The sequence below is a fragment of the Anopheles coluzzii genome, chromosome 3, assembly GCF_943734685.1.
Source record: "Anopheles coluzzii chromosome 3, AcolN3, whole genome shotgun sequence".
In the NCBI taxonomy this organism is placed as follows: Eukaryota; Metazoa; Arthropoda; class Insecta; order Diptera; family Culicidae; genus Anopheles; species Anopheles coluzzii.
In genome coordinates, this window is record NC_064671.1 from 2,280,844 (window position 1) to 2,308,534 (window position 27,691).

Here is a 27,691-nt window from a genome sequence, read left to right on the forward strand (position 1 = left end):
GTGTTTGAGTGCGAATTTTAATGCCGATGAAAACAAACAAGTCCCGTTTTGTTCTATATATTTCCCTCGACTTATTCCATTACTTCATACGTTTAGCAATGATTTGGGAGCAGCGTACGAACGTTCCTCGAGGTATTCTGCTAAACAATTTCCCCTCAACCATTAGCGAATCTCAAGATAATCATCCATCACCGTCTTGCTAATGATCGCATACGAAATAGATTCACTGCCCAATTATTTACCACCCCATTGTGCAGGCTTTGTGAAAGCACGAGGACAAAAACCTAAACAAATACGTCGAACAGAAGCTCCTCCCGCCGTTTTGGCGCTAGAAAAATTACCTTATTAAGCTACCTACGCCCACAAACAAACAAACAAAACCATAACGACACGCTCTAATGAGCCCGCTCGGACTAACACGTGCTAGTTACGCCAATAGTGCCCACGCAATCGTCCTCCATGGCGCAATGCATACTGCTGCTGCTGCTACGCCGCCAGTACCGCTCGGTTCCGACATGCTGTAGAAAAGAAATGCGAAACAATATCTCAGAACAGTCGTAAGCATCGAGTCATTTATCAACCTCAAACCAAACACTAGCACCCCAGCGCACTGAACGATGAATTGGGAAAATTCGTTCCCAATGTGTGTGTGTGGCGAAAACGTTCAACGCGTCCTGGGTTAAAGTCATCGAACAATGGTGCTGTCCCTTTTGGCGGAGTGCTGCCTGGAGATCATCAATTATGTTAAACAGAAAATGATGAACCTTTCATGAATACTAAATGCTTAAACTTATCAGAAAGTCTTCGGAAAGAGCTCTTTGCAAGTACACCACTTCGTCCGTAGTTGCGAAAGATTTTTATGTCCATCATCAGCCTGTGCCGCCACATAAAACCTTCTGTCTCTATTTTCTGCCAGTGCCACTAGCTGACATCCATCGTAAACCGATTCAATAATGCTGTAAAGCTGTACGTGGACAGTTTACACGTACGTACCACAAAGTTTCACATGCAATCAAAAGCCAATGCAGGACGGTACCATACACGAACTCGGTAGGAAGTTGCCCACTGCCTGTCTCATATGACCGTAAATAGTTGAACCCAACTGGAAAGTTAACACTCTCAACATGGAATTATGGTACAAAAAGGACAAACTTGACACACATTGCAGGCACGTAAAGATGGTGCCAGCCGATGGTGTGATCAATTTTAATAGCAAATCGTAGTAAAGTTTTTACATCCTTTTGATGGGCAATTGTGTGGCCCATGCATCGTTTTGACATCGAATGCTTACTCAATTCTTCGTAAATTAAATATTTTCCAACTTCACCTTTAGCTATTTTAAGACAATGATTGACACCTACTTCGTAATGCTCTTTCAAGAGGGCATCTTTCCGATCCTATCAGTTCTCACATGCCTACATTCTTCTTCACACACCAAGGAGCATGTACAAGGAAAACAACCCTTCAACACGCATCACAAGTAACGTGAACTCTTCAAAGTTTTCTCCCACCCTATCCTGTCGTGTGGAAAAGACTCATACGAAGAAAAAGGGGTGCTTCAAGGGGTAGCTAGTTTGCACAACATCCTATTTTTCGCCTCTTCCTACATCGACATGCGTGTTCAATTTGATACGAAATGTGCTTATCGTAACGGGAGAAAAAGTTATCTTCCACGCCGGGGACATCTTTTACGGTTGGAGAGCCACTTTGCAAACAGAAACACACCCACACGAACTTTCGTTTAACCTATCCGTTTTTCTTCCATTCAGGCTTAAGGTGTTGCCGAATGTCACATTCGTGTTTTGTCGTTGGGTTATTTATGTCAACCATAAGTGAAATTTATAACCAAGCTTATAACATGCCACCTTCATCTCCATTGCTTCTTCTCGGCATCCTCACACCCTTTCTATTGGAAAAGAGCAACCACACCGATTTTGCTTCATTTCGCCTCTAACGCTTTCCCTCGTTATAACTCGTCAAGACCCATGAATAATATGGGACCATTATGAGAACATTAAACTTCAAGGCCGTCAACCTTATTGAGCTTGCGGCATTCCTGACACATACCTTGCACTTGAAGCTTTCCACACTCAGCACGATCCCAAACATACGCCCAAGAAGGTAAAGGGCGAATTCGGCAAAAAGCTACTCCCACTATACGCCCGTATCATGTGCAGGAAGTGGAGTGTTTATTGGATGACCATGTGCCCAGGAAAAGAGCATAAACAAAGCCTCTTTTAGGGTTGTTTCAATCTCACCGAGTAGGCACAAGAACCCGCCTTTGTTCTCACCGATGAACAATATCATGAGACTGAAGACCCAGGGACAGAGCATAACGCCTGGGATACAGCCACTGTAATAAAACCAACAAATGTATTACAGCGAGATATCCTAGAAGAAGGGTTTATAACGTGGAAGAAACCGTCCATTTTGTTATCTGCTTTTCATTGCACAGAATGCATTACCATCCCCTTATTGTGCGGCCTGGAGATGATCTTTGTGACATTAAAAGGTGACGTCTACTTTTTGTCAAGCTTTTTCTGTTCGTAAGCAGAAGATGCTTTTATCTGACGATGTGCGTAACCCCTCCTGAAACAATGCCTTAAAAACCACATTGTTGCTACAACAACAAGACGTTTTACATCGATCTGCTCGTTATGACATCCTTGCCCACTCTTCCTTCTTTTCAGCTGGTACGGTACTCTTCCTGGTCCATTCATAACAAACCGGAAATACGCACAATTCGCATGGATAACAGTATGCGCGATTCTCTGCCACCATCGTGCGTCCCCTTTGTTAAACGATTTGATTTATGAGCTTTAAAACAATGCTCGTTAGTTACGGGGATGGAGCATCTTCTCACGAATGGCTAAGAGCTCTCTAGAACACTGTATGAGCTGAAAACACTTCGCTAGCACATATACAACGAAACAATGAAGCAGGAGCGCCAGACACGTGAAGAACGCGACAATGATTCATGTCAAGAAGCGGTGCTTGCCGTTGGCGAACATGAATCGTGACAGATCAAGCAACATGCATTATGGGAGCGAGCACGTGTGCAGAATGTTTGAAAGAGCCTCCACATACAACGGTGCTCCAATATGCTAAACTTCCGTGGGACGACAGGAAGTAACTGCAGACTTGTGGTAGATCGTTATCAACTTCCGCAAGAATCTCAATAAATGAAGTGTGAGAAAGTTATGAGCGCGTACTTAACGACATAATTTCGTAATAATGACACTTTGCACCGCGAAAGTGTCTTCATTAACAAACTTTTGCTTTGAGGGTCACATTTTATGGAAGAAAGTTTACAGCTCATGCGTTTGTGAGTAAAACGTGTGACAAGAAGCAATCCTTTCTTAGAAAAATCTTCCCGTACTTTTTAGAAGTTTTGGACTTTGAGACACATTTTACAAAATTCTTTGAAATGTTTCATTGGATCCAAAACCTTTGTATAAATTGAAATCATAATCTAAATTAACAGCGTAAAAGTGTTGCTACATGTTCTTAGCTCACCTTCAGAACAACAATCTACGCAACCAGCCGCCAATGTACGACGTGTTTCTTCCCCTTCATTGTAACGCATGTGCTGACGCCTTTTCTTTCACATCAATTATTCATGCCCTTATGCTCAACCTGTCATGTCGACGTCCTAATCCAACTCATTCGTTCATCTTCTCCAAGTACCTCAAAACACAAAAGGAAAACGCAACCAACTAATCCCCACAGGAATACAGCACATACACAAACAAACAACGAGCAATGATCGAAACAACGATGTCTAAACTTTTCAATTCGACCTTCATCATCCCATCCGGTCGACACCTTCAACGGATCCTCCCGCGTCAATGCGTTGGATGTGTGTGTTGCATTAACAAATTAATTTCTTGCTCACCTTTCTTCCTCAACAACCTCGAACCGTTATCAGAAGCCCTTCTGAAAAGTGTTTGAATTTTCGCCGAAGATGTACAGTCACAGGCGTGTATTGGTTTAAGCCCCCTTCAAGAGAGAGGTAAACTTTGAAAGAACAGTAATTTTTAAACTCCCAACAACCCTCATGACCAGTTCCCCGTAATGCTAGCTTGTTTCACTTTGACAAACACCAACCATACTCTTTCTGTTCGTTTCTTTCATTGTTTTCTGCCCCTGTTTCGCTACTAAAATATTGTAGCGTAAAATACTCCAACCGAGACACTTTTGCCCTACTTTCACCCAGGTACTCCCGTAATCAGTCTAAGCGATGGCTTCCTTCGCTTTTCATTCATGCCTTTGGCGGGGCCTATCTTTAAAGTCTTAAAAACAGCCATCACCTGTGTCTTTTGCACGATGCTTCTTACGTTACACGTCTTCTTGTAAGGTGATCAGGGGAAAATTATGAATGGGATTTTATGTTTCACCAGCTTCAAGGTTTTCGTCGTTTATGCTTTTTGGAGCGGAAGACATGAAGCATAAAATTTCCAAAACACGTATTAAAACGACCCCTGCCCTGAGCTTCACAATAAGTAATCGTGCTTCCAGAAAAGACAGCTAAAAAAGACACCTTCAAAAAGGGCTAACTCAATGCTCTCCCACTGAGCGTGTCGTTTTATGGTCTTTGAGCATCTACACAAACGACGAAAATGCTTTGATCCGATTGAAAGTGAATGCAGTTTCATTTACACAATTCAATTTAATGCTACATGATTGCTTATTTTATATATTACGCAACACTCCTTGCTACAAAGTGGAACACTTGGCCTGTAAATGCACTCTCCCGGTTTGTTACTGTACGCTGACATAATAAAGTCTTTGGACGAAATTGGATTTCAATCGTCACTCCACTCAACAACTGACAGTCACACAAATGGTTTCTTTGAGTGAGATTTTCCATCTATTTCTTGTTTCCACTCAACGATCCTTTTTTTCTATTTCCAACAGCCTTACACATTCGAGTAGTTTTGCTTTGCACACTTCCATCTTTTATTTGCCTATCCATCTTCATAAGTGTAAACATGCGACTGTGAGTCGAGTGACCCACACGTTCAACAACCAACCTTCCTTCATCCCTCGCTTCTCGCCATCTGGCCAACTGGAACCAGTCACGTACTTTAAATTGTGAACAAATATCTTCAACTTTATTACATTCTCGATGGCTTCTACACCCTTGTACGCCTGTCTTTGTTCTTCGTGTCACAATGGCTCACTCTCACATTCAACGATCTCACACGCCCTTACAGCACATGGGCTCACATTTCATTTCACCGTTGGGTGAGCGACTTTATTGAAATTTTTCCATCTTTGCAACGGTCGACAGCAGTCCACAAAGTCCACGGGGACATCTGACGAGCACGACAGGATCAATATTATGTAGGTCTCCCAAAGGGTTGTCCCCCGGTGGACAGCTGCGACCCACTGGTTTGGGTGACACACATGTACATGTTTGCGCTTGGGAGAGCTTTCCAAGAGCTTGAAGATGAAACGACAGCCAACTGACGAGACGAATGAAACCATTGAGGAATATACCCATGCATAAAAAAGCTCCCAGATAACAACAAATCCCAACCATCGGCCATCAAGCGGTAGCACATTAAAATGAAATGACTTCTGGAAATAACAAGCAGAAACAGAAGGCAGCAGGGAAAAATGGTAAACACAAAAGAAGATATGTCATGGCCACAGAATGCGCACTGAACAGCGCTTCTTGCTGCATCAAGCTTAAAGCACAAACGTCCTGCAAAGAGATCTTGCATGAGACCTCACAGATAAAAAAGCATATTAATATCAGTTCCAAAGACTGGAACAAGCATAACGGATGGAATAAAATACGGACAGTAAAAAAAGGAAAACTACTACAACAGACACACAGCATATCATCAACGTCAACGACGATGACTTTGGATAAGAGTCGGCAGAGGAGATGACGCTGAGCAGAAACGAAAGAACGTGACGTTTTCGGCAAACGAATCTTCCTACAGACGTAAAACTCTCCGAGTCGTGATTTTATTTCTTTTGCTGCAGAACGTTCTGTTGTGTGAATACATATCATCGATTGTCAGTCGTTTCGCCTCGCCGTTCTTTATGGTGCGGATGTGAATGCTGTATTCTGTAGCGACGAATGCATCATGGTGCTACTGCTTCGAATATTGTGTTCTTTTTCACATTGTTAAGTGTTGTGGTCCGATCAGACCTAGCCTTTCTGTCTACCTGGGTGTGCCACTCACCGACAGCAGTCGACGGCTGTCGTATGATGTGTGCGTGAGTTCCCGGGTCGCTGACCAGAGAAGCAGAAGGGGGGGGATAAGGGAGCGAAGAGAGAGAGTAGGGTCATTCGTGCGGCTGAGCTAGGGCAGATAGGATTGAACACGGGCCCGTGGATTAGTAGTATATAATTAGGGAATAAAGTTTTTATACGTTATGTCGATGCAAAGTGAATCGTCTTCGCCGTTGTAATTACGTCCATGCATCTGACATAAAATTAAGTCTTTGCCATTAGGATGTGAAGACAAATGCACGAGCTGGAACACTCGTCTGCCCATGTTGCTACCGCGAACAAACAGTACCGATAAGTGCCGAAAGAGCAAATTGAAGCTTAGCGTGTTTGGCTTCATTCACAATGGTTGCAATCCTTTTTGGATTGAGTATTTTATCCCCCCCCCTGCATAGGACATGGAAAAACGATGCTAGAGGAAAACAACTCAATTTTACGGAGGAAACCGTTCAGCTACAGACAAGCATTGTAATCTTGTTTGCTACAATATAGTACTACACTTTGCTTTCATCCTCCAGGTTTAAAGCTTGTTTTGCCTTTGATATGTTTATCAAAAGTTGGTAGCTTTTAATTGAATGTTCACCCACCACAACCACGTACGTTGCGACGCGGAGCATGAAACTTTGACCTCTATACGCAAACAAATTTCCCTTCACTTTAATTTCCGAACGTACAGCTTGCTGGTTTCCCTTTGAACACACATTCTTTTGGCCTGAGGGATATTCCATCATGATCTAACCCACAAACACACACACACATACTCACAAACACATATCCCCGCCCAAACGATTGTGCTTTTACTCATGAGTGAAAAGCTAACATTAAAGGGCCTTTGAAAATGTGCTCCGGGCTGTTTTGGGAGCTCGAACAAGGTCTCCAGAGAAAAACATCGACCCCAGAAGGAGAATGTAGGGCCAAAAAAGGTTAATTTAATTTCACTCGTCGTTTTTATACATCGCTTGTTCGTCTACCCGTTTCCCAATGGTTTGAGGCACGCCGGCAGGGAGCAATCACAGATCTGTTTTTCTGTCTCCCTTTGCTTCGGTGTGTTGGGTGTGTCCGAGATTCATCCCAGTCTCGAAGGAGATGTTCTCTAATTTATTTCGTCTCATAAATGGAGATTCGTGTCAAAAGCTCGAAACCGACCATTCGACAAATAGATTCAATCTTTGCATTTAACGTACGTGCTGATTGCGGAATACAAATCATTGGTGGGATACGAATAATGATAAAATCTGTGCCAGGAGCAAACTATGGATAATTGAATGAAAAATGAGAGTCTATTGAAATGTCGTTAACAATAATCAATGGACGGTATAAAGTTTGCTTTATTTTAATGGTGTGTTTTCAACGAACTTCAACTTTTCTGAACAATTTCTCTGTTTTTGATTTCTGATATTCCTAATTCGACCAATCCACCCTTTTTACCAAACGCATCACACGTCACTCATTCTACCAGACTAGTATCAATTCTATCTATCATAAGTTGCTTTTTTCAACTTCTTCAATCATTTGAATCGCTCACACACAAACATCCTTTCCTTTCACATCACGCCGGGGTTGACAGTTTGGCAGCAAAATGTTAAAAAGGATATCTACGCACTCAGGAAACATCTCCACTTGCCAGCGGCCTTTTCTGTTCACCGCCATCATGGGCATAAAAAGATGATAAAAAACTCACAACACGTGTCTGCATTCGATGCTGTCGATTTATGCCGAACTGATTGAGCGGATCAAAGAATCAATCCTCGATTTGAGGACTGTTTAGCATTTTGCGGTTTTCTTTTTTCTAGATGATCTTTTGATTCGTAATGGGTTTTGGTTTGGATTACCATTTTAATGAAGACAATATAGACAAGATGATGATAATTGTAAATGAGTATTTTTGCTTAATTTCTTGCATTGTGATTCGTTTAATCGTTTACCCCATTCAAACAGCGTTTGCTCGTTCTATTTGTCCACTGAAATTATCCCTAAAAGACAAATCATGGCTCCCCAATAGAACATCGCCAAACGAAGTTCCATTCCCTAACCGGAAGCTCCGTACTGTTCATATCCTTATCGCAACACACTCGAGGGACATCTTTACATTCTTGTTTTCTCTATAAATTCGCAGACCCAGCGTCTGGCGACAACAGTTTTCCCTTGTACCATCATTTATCCTCCAACAAGTCAACGGTCTGTGATGAGATTTGTGATTGCGATGAGGCTTGTGACCAGTGGGAGACACATGTAAAAAATACAAAAACATGTACGACATCTTTCCCAGATGACGATTAGAACCGACCGGTTCGACTTCTCCCTGCCAACTTCGAAATGGAAAGATATATGGTCAAAAATTCATTATTGATGGCATTCGCTGTTCCAAAGTTTCGGTTCTTTTCTGTGTGCTGGGTTCGGTTCCTACTACCCCCAGACCTCAACTAGTCGACGGCGATGAATGGCCGTGTTTTTTGGAAGCACGTGTAGAATGACTGCCCTACGCTAACGCCATCCCCGGATATCCGCTTCCTCGGGGGAAAATTCGATCGAATTCGAATGGAACGGATGAACGGATACAGGCATCAAGCAACAAGCAAACTTCCGACCAACACAAACAAAACAACCACCAACACCCTGGAAAGAGGGGAGCCCAGTACAACAACAAACTTTGGGACAGCATTTAGTCAGCAAAAATGGAAATATTTTCTTACAACGCTTGCAAAAACTTCCCTGCGAAGGTACATTTTGCATAGCTAAGGGTGAACTGCTACCACTCAACTTACATCGTTCGATTTTTGACATCATCTGAACGGCTCATCGAACAAACTGACAGGGCAAAGGATGCTTTCTTACGGTAAGATCAGCTGCACATATTCATGAGCTCTTAGAAATAATCAAACACGGTTCAAGGAGTAAAGCATGATATGCATACATCTTTGATAAGACAAGGCATTTTGGTTATGTTTTTTCACCTTTTAACATCGTCTCTCCGGTAGCCTTTTGGACCAAAACACACCAAAATCCTCTGTTTTTTACCTTGGTCGGAGAAGCGCTGGGAAAATCATTCAATTTTCTCGAATCAATCAACCGCGTTCTGAAGGGAGAAAGGATTGCGTTTTGCATCAACGCCAAAGATCACGCTACAGGCAACACGTTCATCAGATCGATGGCCTTCCTAGTGCTATCGATGCGAAATAGCAGCGAAATTCCTACACCTATTTCGACGAACAGGTCTACCGTGCAACGCGCCACGCTTCGTTCGTTATGACGTTTTTGAGCTGACGGTTGATCTGCCTGACGGTATAGCTTGCAATTCCGAATTGGAAAGCTCGTAGGCCTTTTGCTTGATGCATTTTGCTCTGAAGTGTACTTCTCTTGAAACGCCTCCACGTATGATGAGTTCGATGTTGTGTTGTGTTTTGTACTTTCTGCGAAGCATTTCCTGTTTTTCAATCAAACACTTTCAGCAACAACGTGATACCAGGTAATATTGGAATACAGCCAGGTCGTGAAAGTTGAACGTCCTATCAATTCTAAAATAAGGTAAAGTTTATTGGAATGTACAAAGGAGATAAACGTTCGGGCAATAATCAAGCAAAGTTAAATAAGTTGCTTGCATCCTTTGCTACCAACTGTTGAACGTTCGTGCATCAATATTAGCATTAAACTTTATTGCAACTGCAGGCACTTTTACCTAACACCAACTTAACCCACCAAAAGCAAACGACCCTCGGCGCATGATTTAAGGTGAAAGTACCAACACCCAGACGATTGCTTCCTTGATCGGAAATTTCAATTTGTTCATCGCAAATTTATTTAGCACAATAAAGCATAATAAAATAATCCATTAAAGTGGTCTCCGGTTCTGGCACGATGTTCTGGTGCAAATGCCAGAAAAAGAGCATCTTGTGCTGGTGGTAATGGTACTGCTACTGCTCTAGTTTTATCCCATCTTTGCATCGCAAAAGCGTGCACCGGATTATATTATAAATTCCGGACAGGATTCTCGCTACTCAAAATCTTCATCTTTTACGACCGCTGTGCCATCGCCGTAGGGATGAAATAAAATCGAAGAACGAGAACTGAGTCAAACGGTAAAAAAGGGATGCAATTGGCTCGCTCGAGTGTCTCTAATCATTGATTATGGATGCATTTTTAACATGCATCTAGGCGAGCGTCGTCGTACTGATTTAAATTGTGGATGAAACTGGAGTAGGACGGTTTATTTATGGAAGAAAACATACTCCGAATCGACTAACGTGGTTTAAATAAGAGATTGATTTTTAATTAAGGGATGGAAAGTACATAATAATATTAGTCCCAAAATCAAAACAAAGTTTATATCTAGATTTCGGATGAATTATTTGTTTCAAGAATTAACCATAAATAACTTTCTATTGAGAACATTAAAGACAACTTTTTATAGCCAAAGATACATTTTATCAACGCGAATCCACCAGTCCTTCGGAAGAATGTTGCCCTTTTTTATCAAACAGCCTACGAGAATGTTCCACTGTCTGCGGTTTATGTTACGGTTATTGGATTAGTTGTTTGTGAGGGCATCGCTCCCTGGCGTCGGACGCTTTTGGCTGGAAGTGTCCTGCGAGAGCGAGAAGTGTTTGCTGCTGCCCGGTGGTATGCTGCTATGCTGAGCTATGTTTGATGAATAAATCATAAATCAATTTACGCTCACACAGTCACACCACATGGTGGGCGCGGGCTTGGTCGTGGAGCTTCCGGCTCGCTAGGCCTAATGGTCGCCAATACCCTATTATCGATGCATCTAGCATACTCAAACGAACACAAACAAGCGGAGAGTTTTTGCTCTTCTTCACCATCGCCATTTTATTGATCGATGCTCTTATTTGGCTGCTCTATCATAGACACCAATGTTGTGTCTGCCCTGCCCATCCACTAGCACTAGCAGTTTGGCAGCTCTGGCAGCTGTCAGAACTGGCCAGGATAGCAATTTGATTAATTAACCTACATTCAATTTATTGTCACTTTTAGAAGCCCAAGCGACCCCGTAATCACGCTGAAAGTGGTTCGACCAAAGGGCCAGCCTGTTTTTTTGTTCCTCTTTAGCTGCATCAAACTCGCGTACATCAAACATGTGAAAAATCATACCGCTTTTAGATATCGCTCAACGTTCCCTGAAAGCCCATCAAACGAGGCTTAAAAGGTTGCCGAATGCGGGACACTCATTTGCGTAACTAATTGATGCGAAAGAATATTTATTCACTTTTCACAGTCTGACCCATGCGTACGTGCGTGGGCCTTGTTTTCGTGGGACTGGGACACTTTCTCACACTAACAAAGCGAGTAGCTCAGGGATGTCGTTGGATCTCGTCAGTGCCAAATTTGTTCGACGGGTTTTTTTCCTTTGACAGTCAAAAGGGATAAGGCAAAAAAGTCCCGTCTGGTTGGCTTTTAAAGGCTCTAAACGAGGCGGATCCATCCTCATTTGCGTATTCACACGAGCGACTCACACAAGGGTCGTTATCCCACGGTGAACCTTTCGATATTAATGAATTCCATGCGGTTTCTGCTCTTTGTTTGGATCCGTAGATCCAGATAAGCCAGTGATGATGCAGCACTTTCTAATCCTTCGAGGGATTTAATTACTCGACATATAAAAAGAAGCACGGTCGGATCAGACGTTGGTCGATTGCCAATCGATTAGGCTTTTCGTGGTGGCGTAAGAGATTCGGTATTTGAGATTCAATCGATTGAAAACAAAAGCGTATTGAAATCCTTCGATGGCGTATCTTTGATCCATTAGTGTTTTTCTGTGAATTCCATATGCTTACAAGATTCATCCTCATGCCATAAAGCTATAATGTTATGAACAAACCATCGCAGGTCAACTGTTACAAATTGAGGAAATAAATAACTTTTGATTACAATTTGCCTGCATGACAGAGGATCGTTAGCACCGCATGAGCGCGAAACAACACATTACAGCCCCTTAATAAACACATCTTAGCACCAATTTCGGTCTTTCACTTCGTCACGGACCATCAACAAAAAAGTATTGACCATTTAACAGAACGATCCGTTTGTATTCGTTCGAAAGATTAATCTTGCTCCAACCGCCTGTGATTTGATGGAGAAGGAAATTCAGGTATCCACCACACACACACACATATATTCATATCCACCTCCAAACACCTTCCACTAAGCTTACCCCTGCGGGCAAAAGTGATTTGTTTCCCGATCGCGAACGCTTTTTCGTGCTTCATCCCATTTGATCCTTTTACGCCAACAAAGCACAAAGCCCGCCAGTCACGCCGAGCGCGGGAAGTACACTGTACGATGAATAAATTCGTTAAACTCCCCCGAAAAGTCAAACGTGCTGCTCGATTCGAGGCACGTCCGCAATACTTAACATGCCCCACCGAATAATGGAAGCCAAACGCTATTGATTTAGCCCCGTTTTATCGGAATTCGTGATTGCGCGAGGCTTATGTAAGTCGGAAGTTGTTGTTACTGGTGGCCCGAGCGAGTGGAAATTACGATGAGATCTGAAGTACCGGGGTTGAACGTGAAAATTGCATCGAAGGCCTAGGTATCCTGAGGAAATCCTGATAGATAAATCAAATTATCGAACATGATAACGGATATTGGTGGGGTTTAAATTAAAGCAGGAACAAGCAACTGAAATTCGTTTGATCTGCTCAGAATCTGACTGGTTTATCTTATACATATGTTTGTAAGTAGTACTGGATTAGACAAAGACTACATTGTTATTGTTAGACGTAATAAACTGATGAAATTATACCAAAACTAGATACAAATTCATGGTAACTCCTTTCATGGAATTACCAGACACCAAGCGGATCCTTCGTCCACCGAATCCAGGAATTAACAAACCTTGCTAAGATATCCTCACGTAGACTTCCCAAACGTTTCACCAACACTTTTCGCTTCACTTGTTCGAACTAATGAACTCACCCAATGATAACATTTATTGGTAAAATTATACTCTTCCATTAATTGGCGAAACTCACACCACCGAAACCGACTCTCCCTATAAAGGACGCCTGAGTGAATTCGCTCCTCATTGTTGCTTGTTGTTGGATCGCTATCAAGCTACAAAACTCAGCGTTAATCACAAGGCCAATGATGAGAACATGTATAGGCAAACCAACACACCCGCAAGCCGTCCTCTTGCTCAGGAAAAATGGCACAAAAATAGCACTTGAGCGGGATCAACAAGGAATGAAGAGATGGGAAACGCACGAGAGAAGCGAAACAAGCTCACAGCAACATCATTGCCACGAACTTTAAGCACCGCAGCACCATAGCTACCTCTATTAGCTTCAAGCGGATCTCAAGTGTGTATGCTCGTTCGTTAGCCCGTTGCCCATCAGCCGAGCGCTTAGCAGCGTTTTCCGTTGCCGATGATCCTTGGCACGGCTTCAGCAACAACGTAAGCATCAGCAACATAAATACATTATCGTGGTTTCCTCACCTAGTATTTCCTTGCTGTTCATTGCTCCCAGCTGCTTCGTATTGGTGCGTTCGTGTGCGTTCCTTCGACGCTCGCTTGAACGACGATATTTGTTCGCTTGATTCGGTAACAGCCTTAATAGGATAAATCATTTCACCGAATTTGGGCCAAATGTTTGGAATCATGATTAGACGAACAACTACGTCATTGATGAGCATCAAGCGGAAGAATGATTCCAAAGACAACAGCAACACAAAACAAACATAACGAGATGCTTGGTCACTTTCAACACATTCCTCGAAGGTCAATATTTGTCTTTCAAGCTTAATTAGCCAATCAGTTGTTAAAATGAATGATAAACATTGTTTGGGTTTGATGGACAAGATGATAACATTTGTTTTCTCTCAAAATTATGGTCAAAGTTTCTAAGAACTTCCAGTTTTATATCAATTTTGTAAATCAATTTGGAAAATGAAAAAAAGTTTTATTACCGGTTAAGTAACAAATATACCAACAGCAATAAATCACAATGATTGTACATATCAATTTCCTCCCATGACACACAGCAACTCCCATTAATTGTGCGAGCTCTTTTGATGAGCCGAGACGAAACAGATTTATGACCATTAAACACGAAAGCAATTACAACAGCTATGATTGGGACGCTTTTTTACACATCCCGATGCTGGACAGGAAATCACAAAGCCCCATTTAACATCACCACCATCGTATGTATTATTTTACAATGAACCATTGCGTACACGGCTCAATTTACCTATCAAAACGACCTTTTCACGGCCGTCAACCACAAACACACTCCAGCATCATGTCTATGATTGTTATACAAGCTTAATGAACATATCAACCACAAGCTATCACGAAACAAGGGAGTGGGTGAAAAACTATAACATCACGGTAATAATAGCCCATGGAGCGGATTTTCATGGAAAAAGATACAACACAAATGACAATTCCGTGGAACTATCTTGTCATGGTAGTATCTGCAATCATGGGCAATTTTAGCTTACATCCTACCCTTTCGCAGGATTATAATTACTTGTTCCATTACACAAGCTAGTTTTTGCTAAAAATAATCCTTTTACAGTTCATGCAATATTCGTGAAATAGCATTCAATATATTATTTTGATAAACATGGGTAGTATGTTCAACCTTTCGATTAATGTTGGCATAATTCGCAGTCTTATGCATTGTAGCGCGAGCAAACAGATTGTCCTAAGTAAATATATTACATGCGCCTCGTTCTAAGCAAACTGACGCATATCCTTCGATCGTATACTAACCATCCATTTCTATACAAACACTATTATGCACACATCACCAACACCAAACGTATCTCTAAGCTTTTGTACAATAAATCATTCCGTTTTTTTTCCATTTTTACAGGTTTCACAATACATCTGGCGACTTTCCAGCGAGCCTCAGGGAAATCAATGGTAAACGAGGTGGTTCTCGAAACATACCAAGATGAATTCATGTTCAAATTCAAGTAACAACACACGAGACCTTCTGCGAAGACTGCAACAAAATGCAAAGAACATTCCAACAGAATAAAGTCCTTTCTCACGAATCCTGAATAAGTGAATCAAGCTTTCCCGGCACAGTTGCACTAAAAGAAGGACCCCATGATAAGGGCATGAACGAACGACACCAAACTCACCATGGCTACTGAAATAAGAGATCCTTTTTGCAAAGGAGAAGTACTGAAAGCATCCATAAACACCACACAGGTGAACGTGGGGTTAAAAGATAATTGAAATAAAGTTGCAAATAAGGATCATACATCGTAAGAGAAACGAATAAGCAGGAACTGGCAGAAATCAAACGAAGACGAGTCCCAAACAAGTATGTGTTTTTCCCAACCAAAACGACCACAATTTCCATGCAATTCCTTCTGTGAGCGTAACGTAAAATATTCCCAAGTCAGTGCACATTGCTGAAGGTAGCTTCATTCCACCGAAAAGGGTCTTTCTAACAGGAATAGTTCTTCGATTCGCTCTTAACGATGTTTGGGTTATTTTGAACCTTTTCCGTAGCCACAGTAACGCTGGCCAATCCGATGCAGCTGGAAGCTAATCCGTTGCCAAAGACACATCTAGTGGAAGGACATTACCTCGTTAGTAACTTGCTCCACATTTTCCTACTAGCGACAAACAACCGACCATCGAAAGGGGTTTTCCATCGCTTTTTGCTTCTTTTCATTCAACCTTCGTGTTTCGAACTTTTCATACTGTGAAGGTTGGCTTCAAAAGGGCAACATTCATCCTATCACTTTCTCACATGGACTGTCAGCTTTGCGGTTATCGATATGCTTTGGGGTAGTGGAGAGAGTGATATTAACCAAAGATTATTTGATTCCACAATTTATTGAAGACCATTTGATGTTATCAATGCAGGTATAGTTTACCTTTCCCAGCATTAATTGCAAGTCTTTTTTGTTGTTCTCAAATAGCAATGATCTGAACGTGTTCGGTGCAATGGAAAGATATTCTCCTCGCATTATTGTGCTTAGCAGTGCCAATTGATCTTTGACAGGAAATAATGGTGGGAAACGTAAAACGTTTCAAGTAAAGTGTTGGTCCAGCGAAACGGCCATTCTCCAATTGTATTGAACTGCGCGTTCCTTCAAACACCGTTCCGAAGTAGGACATCACAAAATGACAGACACTAATCGCAGCAAACAGAGCTATCTGCACAAACACAACGGAAAGATCGATGCGCAATCAGTGCAATCCCCACCGGGACAGCTCTCGACAGGCTCGAACACTACCGAACATGGCCGTGCAGCCAGCCATACCGGGGGTTCCCTGAAACGTAACAATAGTCATCATCAGCGATTGAAAAAATCAAACACAAGCACCCTTGAACGAACCTCTAATGGTGGCCCCTTGGAGTACGGAGCGGATCGAACTGGTGGCAGTTTCAGCCATCATCATCATCAGCAACAGCAACAACAGACCGGAACGACCGCTACGAGATCCGGCGCCGGTTCCAGTCTAGCCAATAGCTGGTCGAAAACATCCAGCAGCAGCACCTCGCAATCCACATCGCATGGTCCGGCGGAGCAAACATCACACCCACTGGACACAGCGGCCAGCAGTGGTCGACCTCCGGGGACAAATTTAACACCCACCGTCGTCAAAACGGAAGCATCGCTCAGTGACGATTTTAAACGCTTCCACACACTACGCAACAGCTACGGCGGCAAATCCAATTTAAATGTAAATAACACCGACCAAACGATAAAATCGCAGGTCCTGCTTCACCAGCAAAAGCTGCGAGAGTACTCGCGACAACTTCCAGCACAGCAACAACAGCCGCACCATGACAACGATAGCTACTCAACCTGCTCCTCGTCTCAGTCGGACTACCAGCATCCCCAGCAACCGCAGCATCATCAGCAGCAGCACCATCGCCACAAGCATCACACACACTATCGTGTGCATCATCATCAACACCATCAGCAGCAGCAGCAGCAACAGCAGCATCCCAATGTCCAGCTGGCTCAGACCATCTACCCCATCTCTGCCACGGTCGCCGCAACTGCCACATTGACACGCGCTGGCGGTGGAGGTTCGATATTGAAAAATGCCAACAGCAGCACCAACCATCAGGACCCGGTCGGCAGCCGGAACAGCCTCAAACGAGGTCCGGGTGGATTAAGCACGCTGTCACTCTGCAGCTGCGACGCGGAAACGGAGGTAAGTGAGTCATTATTACAGGAATTTCCTTCTCATCTGCTGCTTCCTTTCGTTCCTGTTTCGCTCTTTTGCTTTCATCCATTTTCAAACATCGATGGAATAGAATGGGGCATTGGGGTGGAAGAGAATGAAATGACCGATATGGTTTGTTAATCATTGACGTTCGCTTTGATATAAGTTTTTTTTACTCGATAACAAGTTGAAGTTGAAGGTCGACATGGAAAATAACCAGCTGGAGTGGTATTACAGTGGCTATTATATTTCTCTCTCTTCATAAAGGATGCAGGATGCCAAAGAGATGCCGTGATTTATGATTTTATTTTCAATAACTCAGATTATGCTTGAAACTTCCTTTAAACCTGCTCCAGCATAGTCCTTAGAACAACGTCAGTTCATTGAGAAGTTCGTAGATTAAAACAAACTTCCATTGAGCCATTCCCTGGAATCACTTGTTTAATCTTTCACGATCTCATAAACGCATCACGCTCCCGAGGCTATAAAAGTTAATGTGTCTCTCAACAGGGGAATATAAATCCCTGTCGCTGACTCGTTTTCTAATCTCCTTAATCGCAGGAAGACTCCATCCATCTACGCGAAAATAATTCCACGGATTCCTCTATTTTTAGTCGATAATCGCTTCCGTTGGGTCAATATCATTTATATAACGGAACGACCAACGTCTTGACACTTCGATACTGACCGCCAACAAGACCGCCTCCTTCCTCCACACGACCAACGATTGTAGAGCCGACGGCAAACGGAAGCCCAGTCATTGCAGCTGACCTGATGACTTCTTTTGCCGTCAGCAGACGTCGTCAGGCCGGTGGAATGGGAGTTTGTAATTAATTTTCTTAATCACGTTATCATCATACTTCCGCACAAGAAGCGCCGTAGAGCATAAGAATAAGAAGCTACCGTGGGCGAAATATTACGTCAATATTACCGAGCGACTCGGAAGCTGTTGATATACGTTGGAGGAAAGAACAAGGACACGGTAAGATGGAATGTTTTTTGTCCTGCGATGGAGATAAGCAAGAGAGAAATGAAAATGAAATCGAATAACGCCAGCAAAACGTAACTTCAAGTTTTCGGCCCCATTACCAGAGAAACCTCACAAATCCAAGCTTTGGGAACGATACGAAATAGAATAAGCCAGATTAAACATTTCGGCTTATCGCCTGAGATTTAAATTGAAAATTCATCTTTCACTCTGGTTGAGAGGCGGGGTGTCGTTATTGCTTTCTCAAGGACGTCGATTGGACTGATGCTTTTACAGCACCAAGTCTGCTGGTGTGAAAATTGCCTAAAAAGGACGATGACCTTTAATGGGAACTTTCCTCCGGTCAAGTGGTGTGGGTAGAAGTTGCTGTAGAAAGCTTTGGTTTACATGATGAAAGTGCTTAAAGCTCACACTCATTCTTAGAGGTAGAAACTTTCCCGCCTCGGGAGCTATATTTAGAACCTAACCATTGATTACAAGCAATTACTTTCCTGAGTTAAGTGAAGTATATCCGTAAGTTCAAGTGTTGCTTTAAGGAATCATCTACACAGTGAAGCTTAACGGATGGGCCTCCCTTTCTTTTGAAGAGCCCTTACCTGCCCCGATGAATGCAGCTAATTACATATTTCATTTGAGGTTAATTTAAGCTCACTTTACAACCTGAGGAATGTGAATGTGTTGATTTTGTAAAGCAAATTGACCTTCTCACACTTGCATTTAACGATTGCAAACCTTCCATCAATGCCCATTTGGTACTTCAACTCACTCTAAAGACCATTTGCATTACTCAATCGATCGTATCCAATGACTATATTGGTTTCAGGCAAGGCAAATTTCTGCCTTCTCTCCAGCATCCTTCCCTGCATCTCACTTTCATTTTTGTTCGCATCATCTAAAACCTTTATGCTTCTAGGCTATTGTTCCTTCACCACATTCCACCACTTCACCTCCAAATGTACGAAATAAAGCTCACAATTACACAAATTGACCAATAACCGTACGTAATGGTGCTATTCACACATCAAATACATACCTACAGCCCGTTCGGTCTCATGATGTAGGCTTGTGGTCTTGGCACTCTGGACGAAATAGCTGACAGGGCTCTTCCGATCCCGGCCTGAGTGGTTCGTCCAAAGCAGGATGTGTGGACGTGTGAAAGTGTCACTAATATGGTCTGCTAATCTATCATTCCCTTACTTTTGCTGGCAGTTTCATCCCAATTAGCCCTCAGCTTGATGTGTTTGCCGGACACGATGCCAAAGTTTGGTTGGCTTTCTACTGAATGAAGGCATTCGACACTGATTTCGGTGTTACTCTACACTTTCACTATTCGAGAGCAGCCCTCACATTCAATGCCTAGTAACTTCACATTACTCTGGCCATTTTATCGCTTCGATCGGACTATTTTCAGGCCATTCTTTTTCTCATCTCCGATTTCATTCTATCGCTTTCGTCCCTTTCGTCGCTTCAAAAGTCTTGTTGTTATTAGCCATTCCTCTTGCTCCACGGCGCAGCATCCCTTCCCCTTAGCTTATGTCGTTCTGTTTCGTTTTTCTCCGAATCAAATATTTACAGATAATACCGAATCCATTAAGGCCATTATATCAGTACAGCCTGGACAGGAGAAATCCTCGCCAACACACCTACACGTGCGAGCAGAACGCACAGATTCTGCTGCGACTGGAAAAGGACCGTCAGAAGAAGTTCGGCTCCATGGGAAAGTTGGTAAGTGTTTATTCGTTTATGGCTTCGTTTCGACTGAGATTTTATTTCCATGCGATTTTGGAGGTGTAGGTTTGGTCGGTGGTAGGTTTGAATTGATCTTCGGAGGGTGGAGTTATCACTGTTCTTGATGTCTCTCCCCTTAGACGAGTTCTGTGTTAGCACGCTAAAAGACTTTGGAAGAGTACTGCCGTGAGCGATTTTGCATCACTTTGAACACGCTTACATTACACTCACGTACCTGTCACAAACAATTCGCTTCTAAAATGGGCGGTTTGAAGGCATCGTTCGACGTACAAATAGATAAAAGCATAATGTATGATACTGGCTCCAGGCCGTTTACGGTGTACTGTAACAACAAATTCTATCTCCCATAAGATGCCGTATTAGCATGAATCGAACAGGAAAAGACAAGACCATTAAACGTTTCTCTACATCCACCGACTCATGGTTCCAAGAATTTCAAGACCCTATCTACAGCAGCTCTACAGCGCTCAAGTGACTGGAGACTCGCTTTGAATTCAACACACCTGAAGCTAAACGGCCCACATTTAACCGATTCCAGAACGGCTTCAAATTTCCACAATGACAGAAACAATTAGCTTTCTCCCTGCCAGCAGCATCGAAACAACAAACGATAGGACCAACAGGGCGCTCTTCATCAACGGCTTCTAGGGCATGACGAAAAGGCGCTTGAGAAAACTAATTTGCTAATGAAAACTCAACCAGCATCTCACTCAACCCGGGCACTGTCTGCCACGCTGATGTATCTCCCTTTTTGGGGTTCCTCCAGTTTGGCTGTTTAACTGAAACGGTTGAAGCCTGCTTTTTGCTGCTCCTTTTCCCATACTGTTTCGAGTTCCATTAGCAGTGACGTTTTGCGGCTAACATAAACGATCTTTCCCACACTGGCAACGGTCTAGTCGCGTGTGATGCGTATCATTTTCGACATTTCTGCCGTTTGCAACCACATCCTCCGACAACATCACGCCGAAAGCCACTGTTTAACTGATGTTTAAGTTATACTCCAACTCTACAACACCAACACCATTGCCACAGCATCCGACAAACGTGACTCCGACGACCTACACTTCCGAAATACACCGACCAAAGTTTTCTCATAGCGTGAAAATTGTGCAAAACTACCATTAATGCATCAATTCCTCCTGTTATCAACTCACTTCACAGCATCTCACCACATCAACCGGCGACTTGAGTGTAGCACCCGCAGCGATGCAACGACACTCGAGCATTACGGGTGCATCCGTACCGACCTCTTCCGTTTCGACTCCCACTCCAACGCCTCCTCCGCCGGCTGCTCCCACTGGGCCGGCCGGAAAAGTCAGCGGAAATGCGTGTAAGGTGGCCGCCAACGTGCTCACATTCGACTGCCAGCATGGATCGTACTCTCGGGGTGATAATTATACGGAGGTAAGCTTGCACATCATCTACATGCCGCGTTTGGGCCTTCGTTTGATGTGTCCATGACGAGTGGGGCTACATTTCGTGTTGCTGAAGCCCCTTTCGTACGAAACCACACATAAAAGGCCCACACAACCGCCGTCAAACGTTCGTTCCTCATTTCCTAAAGGCATTTATATCACTCCGGAAATGAAGAAAAGACTGATAAGAATGCTATCCCTTCACAGATATTGGAATTCGATTCAGAGCACGAGGCTTTTTCGGGAATTTGATGTACGATGAATATATTCTCCATTCCATGGATCCATTTTTCTGCGCTTCCGGCAAAGGTGACAGCTGTCAAACCCGGTCGGAAAAAGTAAAAACATAAACACTTACCCCGTGCACTAACTGGTGAAGAGAGCGCAGAGTGTTGATCCTCCAAATCTAGATTCACATGTAAGCAGGAAGTAGAGCTGTGTGGACTGACATGGGACGAGTTATTTATCTGGAAAAGCGAACGCAAAACGACAAAACAAAACTTTATCGCTTTGGAAAGCGAAAAAGATCCGAAAAAGCGATCCACTTTCCCTTTTTTACGTCCCGCGATCAAAACCTCGCACGGTTCTCTCGTTCTCGCTCCCTGCCATGAGTGAATGTCGTCGATGGCTACTTCCGGTCATAAATTATTGGACAGCTTATCCGACCGACTTCAGACCATCTTCCGCCCGTTCGATTGCAAAACCCAAGGAATCCCGGTGAGCTCCGTCCCGGCATAGACAAAATTTATTGACCATACCATTTTGCGGCCATGGTTTCGGAGTATTATTTATGGAATGTCCCGTGTTTCTCCCATGAACAGCGTACAGAGGGAAGGAAATTGCAAATTCTTGTTTTGCTCAAAGATCCGAGCGCGTGCTAAGCACAGAAGAGCGATTTGTGGAGGAAAGGTTTATTGGAGTTGGAGTTCCAAGACTAAGAAGGATTCAATTCAGGAACACTTACCTATGATGGTCAGGGAGACAGGGTCGTGAGAGGATTCTCGAAGTTTTCGGCATGATGAGGGAGGGAATTCCGTTTGCAAATTGGCACTCCATTTTCACGCCCCAGCTGGCCGTAGTTGTTGCATTCCGATAGTATCGGTCGAATTGTTTCCATTCTCTGGGTTTCCCCGTCCAAAGAGGAGAGTATGGGAATTTTGGGGGATTTCGAGGCATTTTGGGACAGTCTAGATTTATTGATTTTAGGTAAAGGTAGCCATAGTAGGGGAATAGGTTTTATCTGCTTTCCCTTGTCTGTGTTGGCTGATAATAAATTAGTTATTTCCCAAATAAACAGTTTTTTGGAAATGTTTGGAGCTTGGCTCATCCATCATGGGCTTTACCAGCATCGCTTAGAAAGTTTTTTAATCAATGCAGATTATGTTTAGTTCTGTGTTGAGGTTTCACTCTTCCACGTATTTAAGCACCGAGCAAACAAAAACAGCTATGGCTGCGAACTAAAAGCCAACGGACGTGTCTGTGGTTCTTCATTTCAATGGTTTGCACAACTTTCACCCCAAAATGCATCATGCAATCAGGTCAAACATTCCACACATGCACACACACGAGATAAAGATAAGAAACTGTGAACATGATAGTGCATAGAGCACACACTACACCGTCTGGGATACAAAAAAAAACTGCAGCCCGTTGTGTATGCGCCCTTTTGCATTCCATTTAAATGCCTTCGAATAATATCTCACAGCAATGGGAGCTGCTTTGTCGCCGTTAATGGAATTTTTAATGTCCTTCCACGTTCTGTTTTTAATCGAAAAGGTAAAACATACTTTTCAATCCGTCCTGAGGATGTGTGTGGTCATAGAACATAGTAAAGGAGATTCTTTCATGCGAGTTTTAAACACTTTTTGTATGTGATTCTCGTATAAAATTGTTTAAATCGTCTGAGAAGCATTTCTGATAGAGCGCAATTGAAACATTTTCAGCAGCGACTTTAAGATTGCTTACGGTAGTCAATTTCATAGAATGATAATTTCCTCAGATGTTTGAATACAAACTTAACCAAACTCATCAACCCATGTGCATTAATTTCTCCGAAAAACAAGCAACTCGTAGGACGGACTACCTTCACTCTTGGAAATTGCTAAGCTAAAACCACAACGATGCTTGTTCAGGACCATAAACAATGATCCAACTGCAATGTGCTGTGCATTCGATTTCCTAGACCTAGCCCACGGCTGATTATTTCACATCACCAACACCCCATTCTGAGTAATGAACGTCCTTCCGGTGTGTGGAGAATGATTTCAGCGGCCATACCACACCTCACCAGCCTTCCTTCCTATCATACACAATTGCTCTTCTCAACCGAATTTCTCGACTTGCCATGTTCATCATCTCACCCTGGCTGGCTGGAGGTTAATATTTGTTTCATGCGATTTTTATTGTATGTCATAAAATGCACTCACACCAAGCTACGAAACATTACCAGCGGGGAAGGGAACATAAAACAACACCCCAGGAGGGTGAATAACAACACAAAACAAACACAATTGTTACGGCTTTGCAATCACAATTTGTGATCCGTGCTCACTTTTGTTCGTTCGAAATAAAAACAGAGCTCAAGAAAATGGTTCCAGAACACGGGACTATAAGGTTCTTCAATTTTATCGATACAAACGACTGGTCTCGTTTCGAACAGCTGTACTAAAATGGGTTTAGCACTGACCGGATGTACTTGAAACGTGACCTTGGGGAACCGGTAGACTGAAATTGCAAAGCACACCAGAAAGACTGAACAAAACAAATGAAGGTGAACAATTTATTCGTTGCTTTAATCAGTATATTATAACAAAAACACAAAAATGTCCAAGTTGAATATGACTTCGCAAGGGAAAAGCAGTGATAATCATGTTTCATTCCTATGCAGAAGCAGCAAACAGGATGAAAGCAGCGCTTCATTAGAATAATTGATCGGTTCGTTTGAGCAGATTGATGAAAGCGTTGTAAATAAACTTCACTGCTGAGCAGCCTTTCTAAGCTTATTAATAACAACGAAAGTGAAACTGAAAAGACCAAAGGAGGAAAATTAATTCCAACCATAGACGTGATGAAGCAACAAAGCTGGGTATTCTGGCTTTCCTAGTGCCCTAGCCAATTGATGATCTTTTGCTGTCCTTTTAGTTGCGATTTTCGCCTCTTTTTCGGTCATATTTTAATTTTCTAGCTTGCCAAATTCTCGACTTTTTGCTTCTTCATTATCCTTTCTACGAGAGATTTAGCATTTTTCTTCGTCAGCAATCAGACGCAAATTTTATCTTTAAACAAAGCCAAAAGCGAGCTAAAAAGTTCTACAGTACAAAAAATACACATGCAAATAGAAAAGCTTGTTAACCATCCATTTCGCCTAAAAACAACGGAAGCAACTCGAAAAGCGAGGAAATTAAAACACAGGAAAAAGCACTACGGACGTGAAAAATGACGAACGAGACAAGCGCATGCTTTTGGTTCATGGAAATGGTGCAAATGGTGGTACAGAGAGGCAAGAACAGGACCGGAAAAAAGAACCGCGAAAAAGACAAACCATTACAAGAGCTGGAAAGAGCCGGTGGAATATGGAACATGGTTCGGCCTACCAGGTTCGTACCGTCTCATTTCCCCTTGCACGGAAAGGCATTTATTCTCTTCATTTCCATTACGGCCCAGCGTCATAAATATCCGCTCCATCTGGCGTAGTCAGATCATTTCTCTGCTGCCATTGCAAAGGCTCCGAGAGGCAGCGTGATCCATGCTGTTGTTGTGCTTTTCCGGTCTGTTTTGCGGTTTTTCCTTACGACCGGGACGACATTACCATTAGTTGCATCTCCGGTCTTTGGGAATCGTGGTTTCGGTGCAGGGAAGTGCTCGAACTCGGTGGAAGGTGCGATACAGATGCGTTAAATGTGCCCCAGTTTGTCATCCTCTGTTTCGAGAAGCTTTGCATCAACAGCTGCAACGACACGCTGGGAAGCTGGCTGGGAAGCTGACTGTTGCAGAAGGGATTAACGAGAAAAATGAGTTCCCTTCACTTCCGAAGTCATTTATTACGTGATTAAGGAATTGTTCTATGTCCTTATTTTAGAAGGCAGAAATACATTGCACTAAAAACCTGCTTCCTAAATGCATTTCCGTTGTATTTTGTTTAATAGAAAACGTGAAATTGCATGTCTATAATAAACTCATTATAAGAGAGTAGGATAGTAGTGGACCTGCTTGGAACTCACAGCGGAAAATCAAACGATTCTACATGAACGATGCTCCGTACAGTCAAGCTCTATTCCAACCACTCCATCGTTCATGTTCACAATCCAATATCAGTTATGCAAAGAATTTGTTGTGTTTGTTCAGCAACATCATATGAAAGCCTCGTTCAATGTCCTCTCTCTCTCTCTCTCTCTCTCTGCTCTATTGCAGGACGACTCGTACAGTGAAGACATGATACCACCTCCCCCTCCACCACTACTCAACCGACGCCCTTCCTACGGATACGGCTGTGTGGTGCAGCAACCTGTTGCATCCGGACCGGAACCGACACACGCAGACCAGCAGCCAATGTACGACCCGACCGCCCAGCCCGCCATACCTCCCGCCAACGTCGACGTGTACGGTCGTGAAGTGGACGGACTGATTGGAACTATGAATCAGCCGGATCTCTTCAACTTTGCCTCCAACACAAACGGCTCGTTGAGTGGGACACTAAAGTCAACATTGAAATCCGCCAAATCGTCGACAAACGGTAAAACAACTTCCGGCTCATTGCCCATGCCCGCGGATGGCAAGTCGAAGCTGAACGACCCACTTCCCGTTATGATGGTGGACCTGATGAACGGTAACGGAACGGTCGCACCACCGCTTCCGAATGGAACTGACCCGACCGGCACGAAGCCATATCCGCCTTACTATTTCGATGATAATTATCTGCATCACCACTACTACTACCGGAATGGGGAGACCGGTGCGGATGTGCCACTGAAGGACGCTGGGCTGGATGCAGCGGGGCAGATGTATCTCTACCATCAGCACCATCACCATCCGGACGCGGTCCCCGCTGGCTACATTACCAACTACGATGCGCTGAATCTTCCCGCGAAGTACAACACCATCGGAGCGAATGGAGATTTACCACTGGCGGGACACTTTTCGGGGCTGGCGGGAGGCGGTGTCGGTCATCATGCAAGTTCCTGCAACATCAATCAGTACTCGGGCTCGACCAAAAGCAACCTCATCGCATCGCACAACCATCACTTCTCCAACTCGATCAGCAACTTCAACTTTAATCCCTCGCAGTACTTTGGTTCGGCGCTGGACCCTCCACCCGGGACGACCATCATTCCTGGCGGCGTGATGGGAGGGGTGATGGGTGGTGGTGATGGGTTTCCTTCGTCCTGCAGCCTTAACGGAACGCCCAACAAACAGCAGCCGCATCCGTGGAAACATCGCCAGTGTCCGAGTCGAGGTTCGAGCAGTACCGGTTCCGGATCATCAAGCAAGTATGAGGTTGGTTGGAGGACCTTAGGCTCTCGAGAGTTGTCTTAGGAAGTTAGGTTAATGCTACTCAGAATTCAATCACGTTGTTAGCTCAGGACGTTCGCCATATTTTCTGGCTTAAGCGCCCAAATTCCCAAATTTCAACCAAAAATCACAAGTGCCTTACAAACAGAAAATACCCGAGTACCCAAATGATCCTCGAAAGATTACGTTGTTAAACTATTTCTAACCACGGTATGTAGGTTGCGGTCTCCCGGACGCCATTCCCGCCGCCGGAATGATTTGGGGTTTGAGGTTAGACCATCATTAATATCCGGTAAACCTAACGCTCCACCACTAACGAACGTTTCGAAATCAACAACTTTGCGTTTGCATTTCAATAGTTGCTGTGCTCAACTATTTCGCCAGCTTTGCACCGTGATTCACACCAACGCACCAATGTTTTGGTCGTGCGCCAACCGAGCATAACTATAATGGCTTTGCAATCTAAGGCGCCAACCCCAAACCACAATAAGGTTCGTCGAAAGCAGCGACGAATGAGGTGTTGGTGGGAGAGTGGAGCAAATTTAAATTTCTAATAAATTATTCATCATGCAGAGAAGACAAACACAGGCCACTCTCTGCGTGGAAATAACACAACA

General features: G+C 43.4%; 1 protein-coding gene across 1 annotated transcript; it reads left to right on the forward strand.

Moving 5' to 3' along the window:
• The first annotated feature begins 16,254 nt into the window (after window positions 1-16,254).
• On the forward strand, window positions 16,255-27,488 carry LOC120959025 (alpha-protein kinase 1-like). The gene is made up of 4 exons (XM_049610590.1): window positions 16,255-17,402; window positions 19,978-20,127; window positions 21,313-21,555; window positions 25,977-27,488. Exons 1-4 carry the CDS (start codon window positions 16,359-16,361, stop codon window positions 27,096-27,098), a joined length of 2,559 nt encoding a protein of 852 aa, XP_049466547.1. The 5' UTR covers window positions 16,255-16,358; the 3' UTR covers window positions 27,099-27,488.
• Window positions 27,489-27,691: the final 203 nt, after the last annotated feature.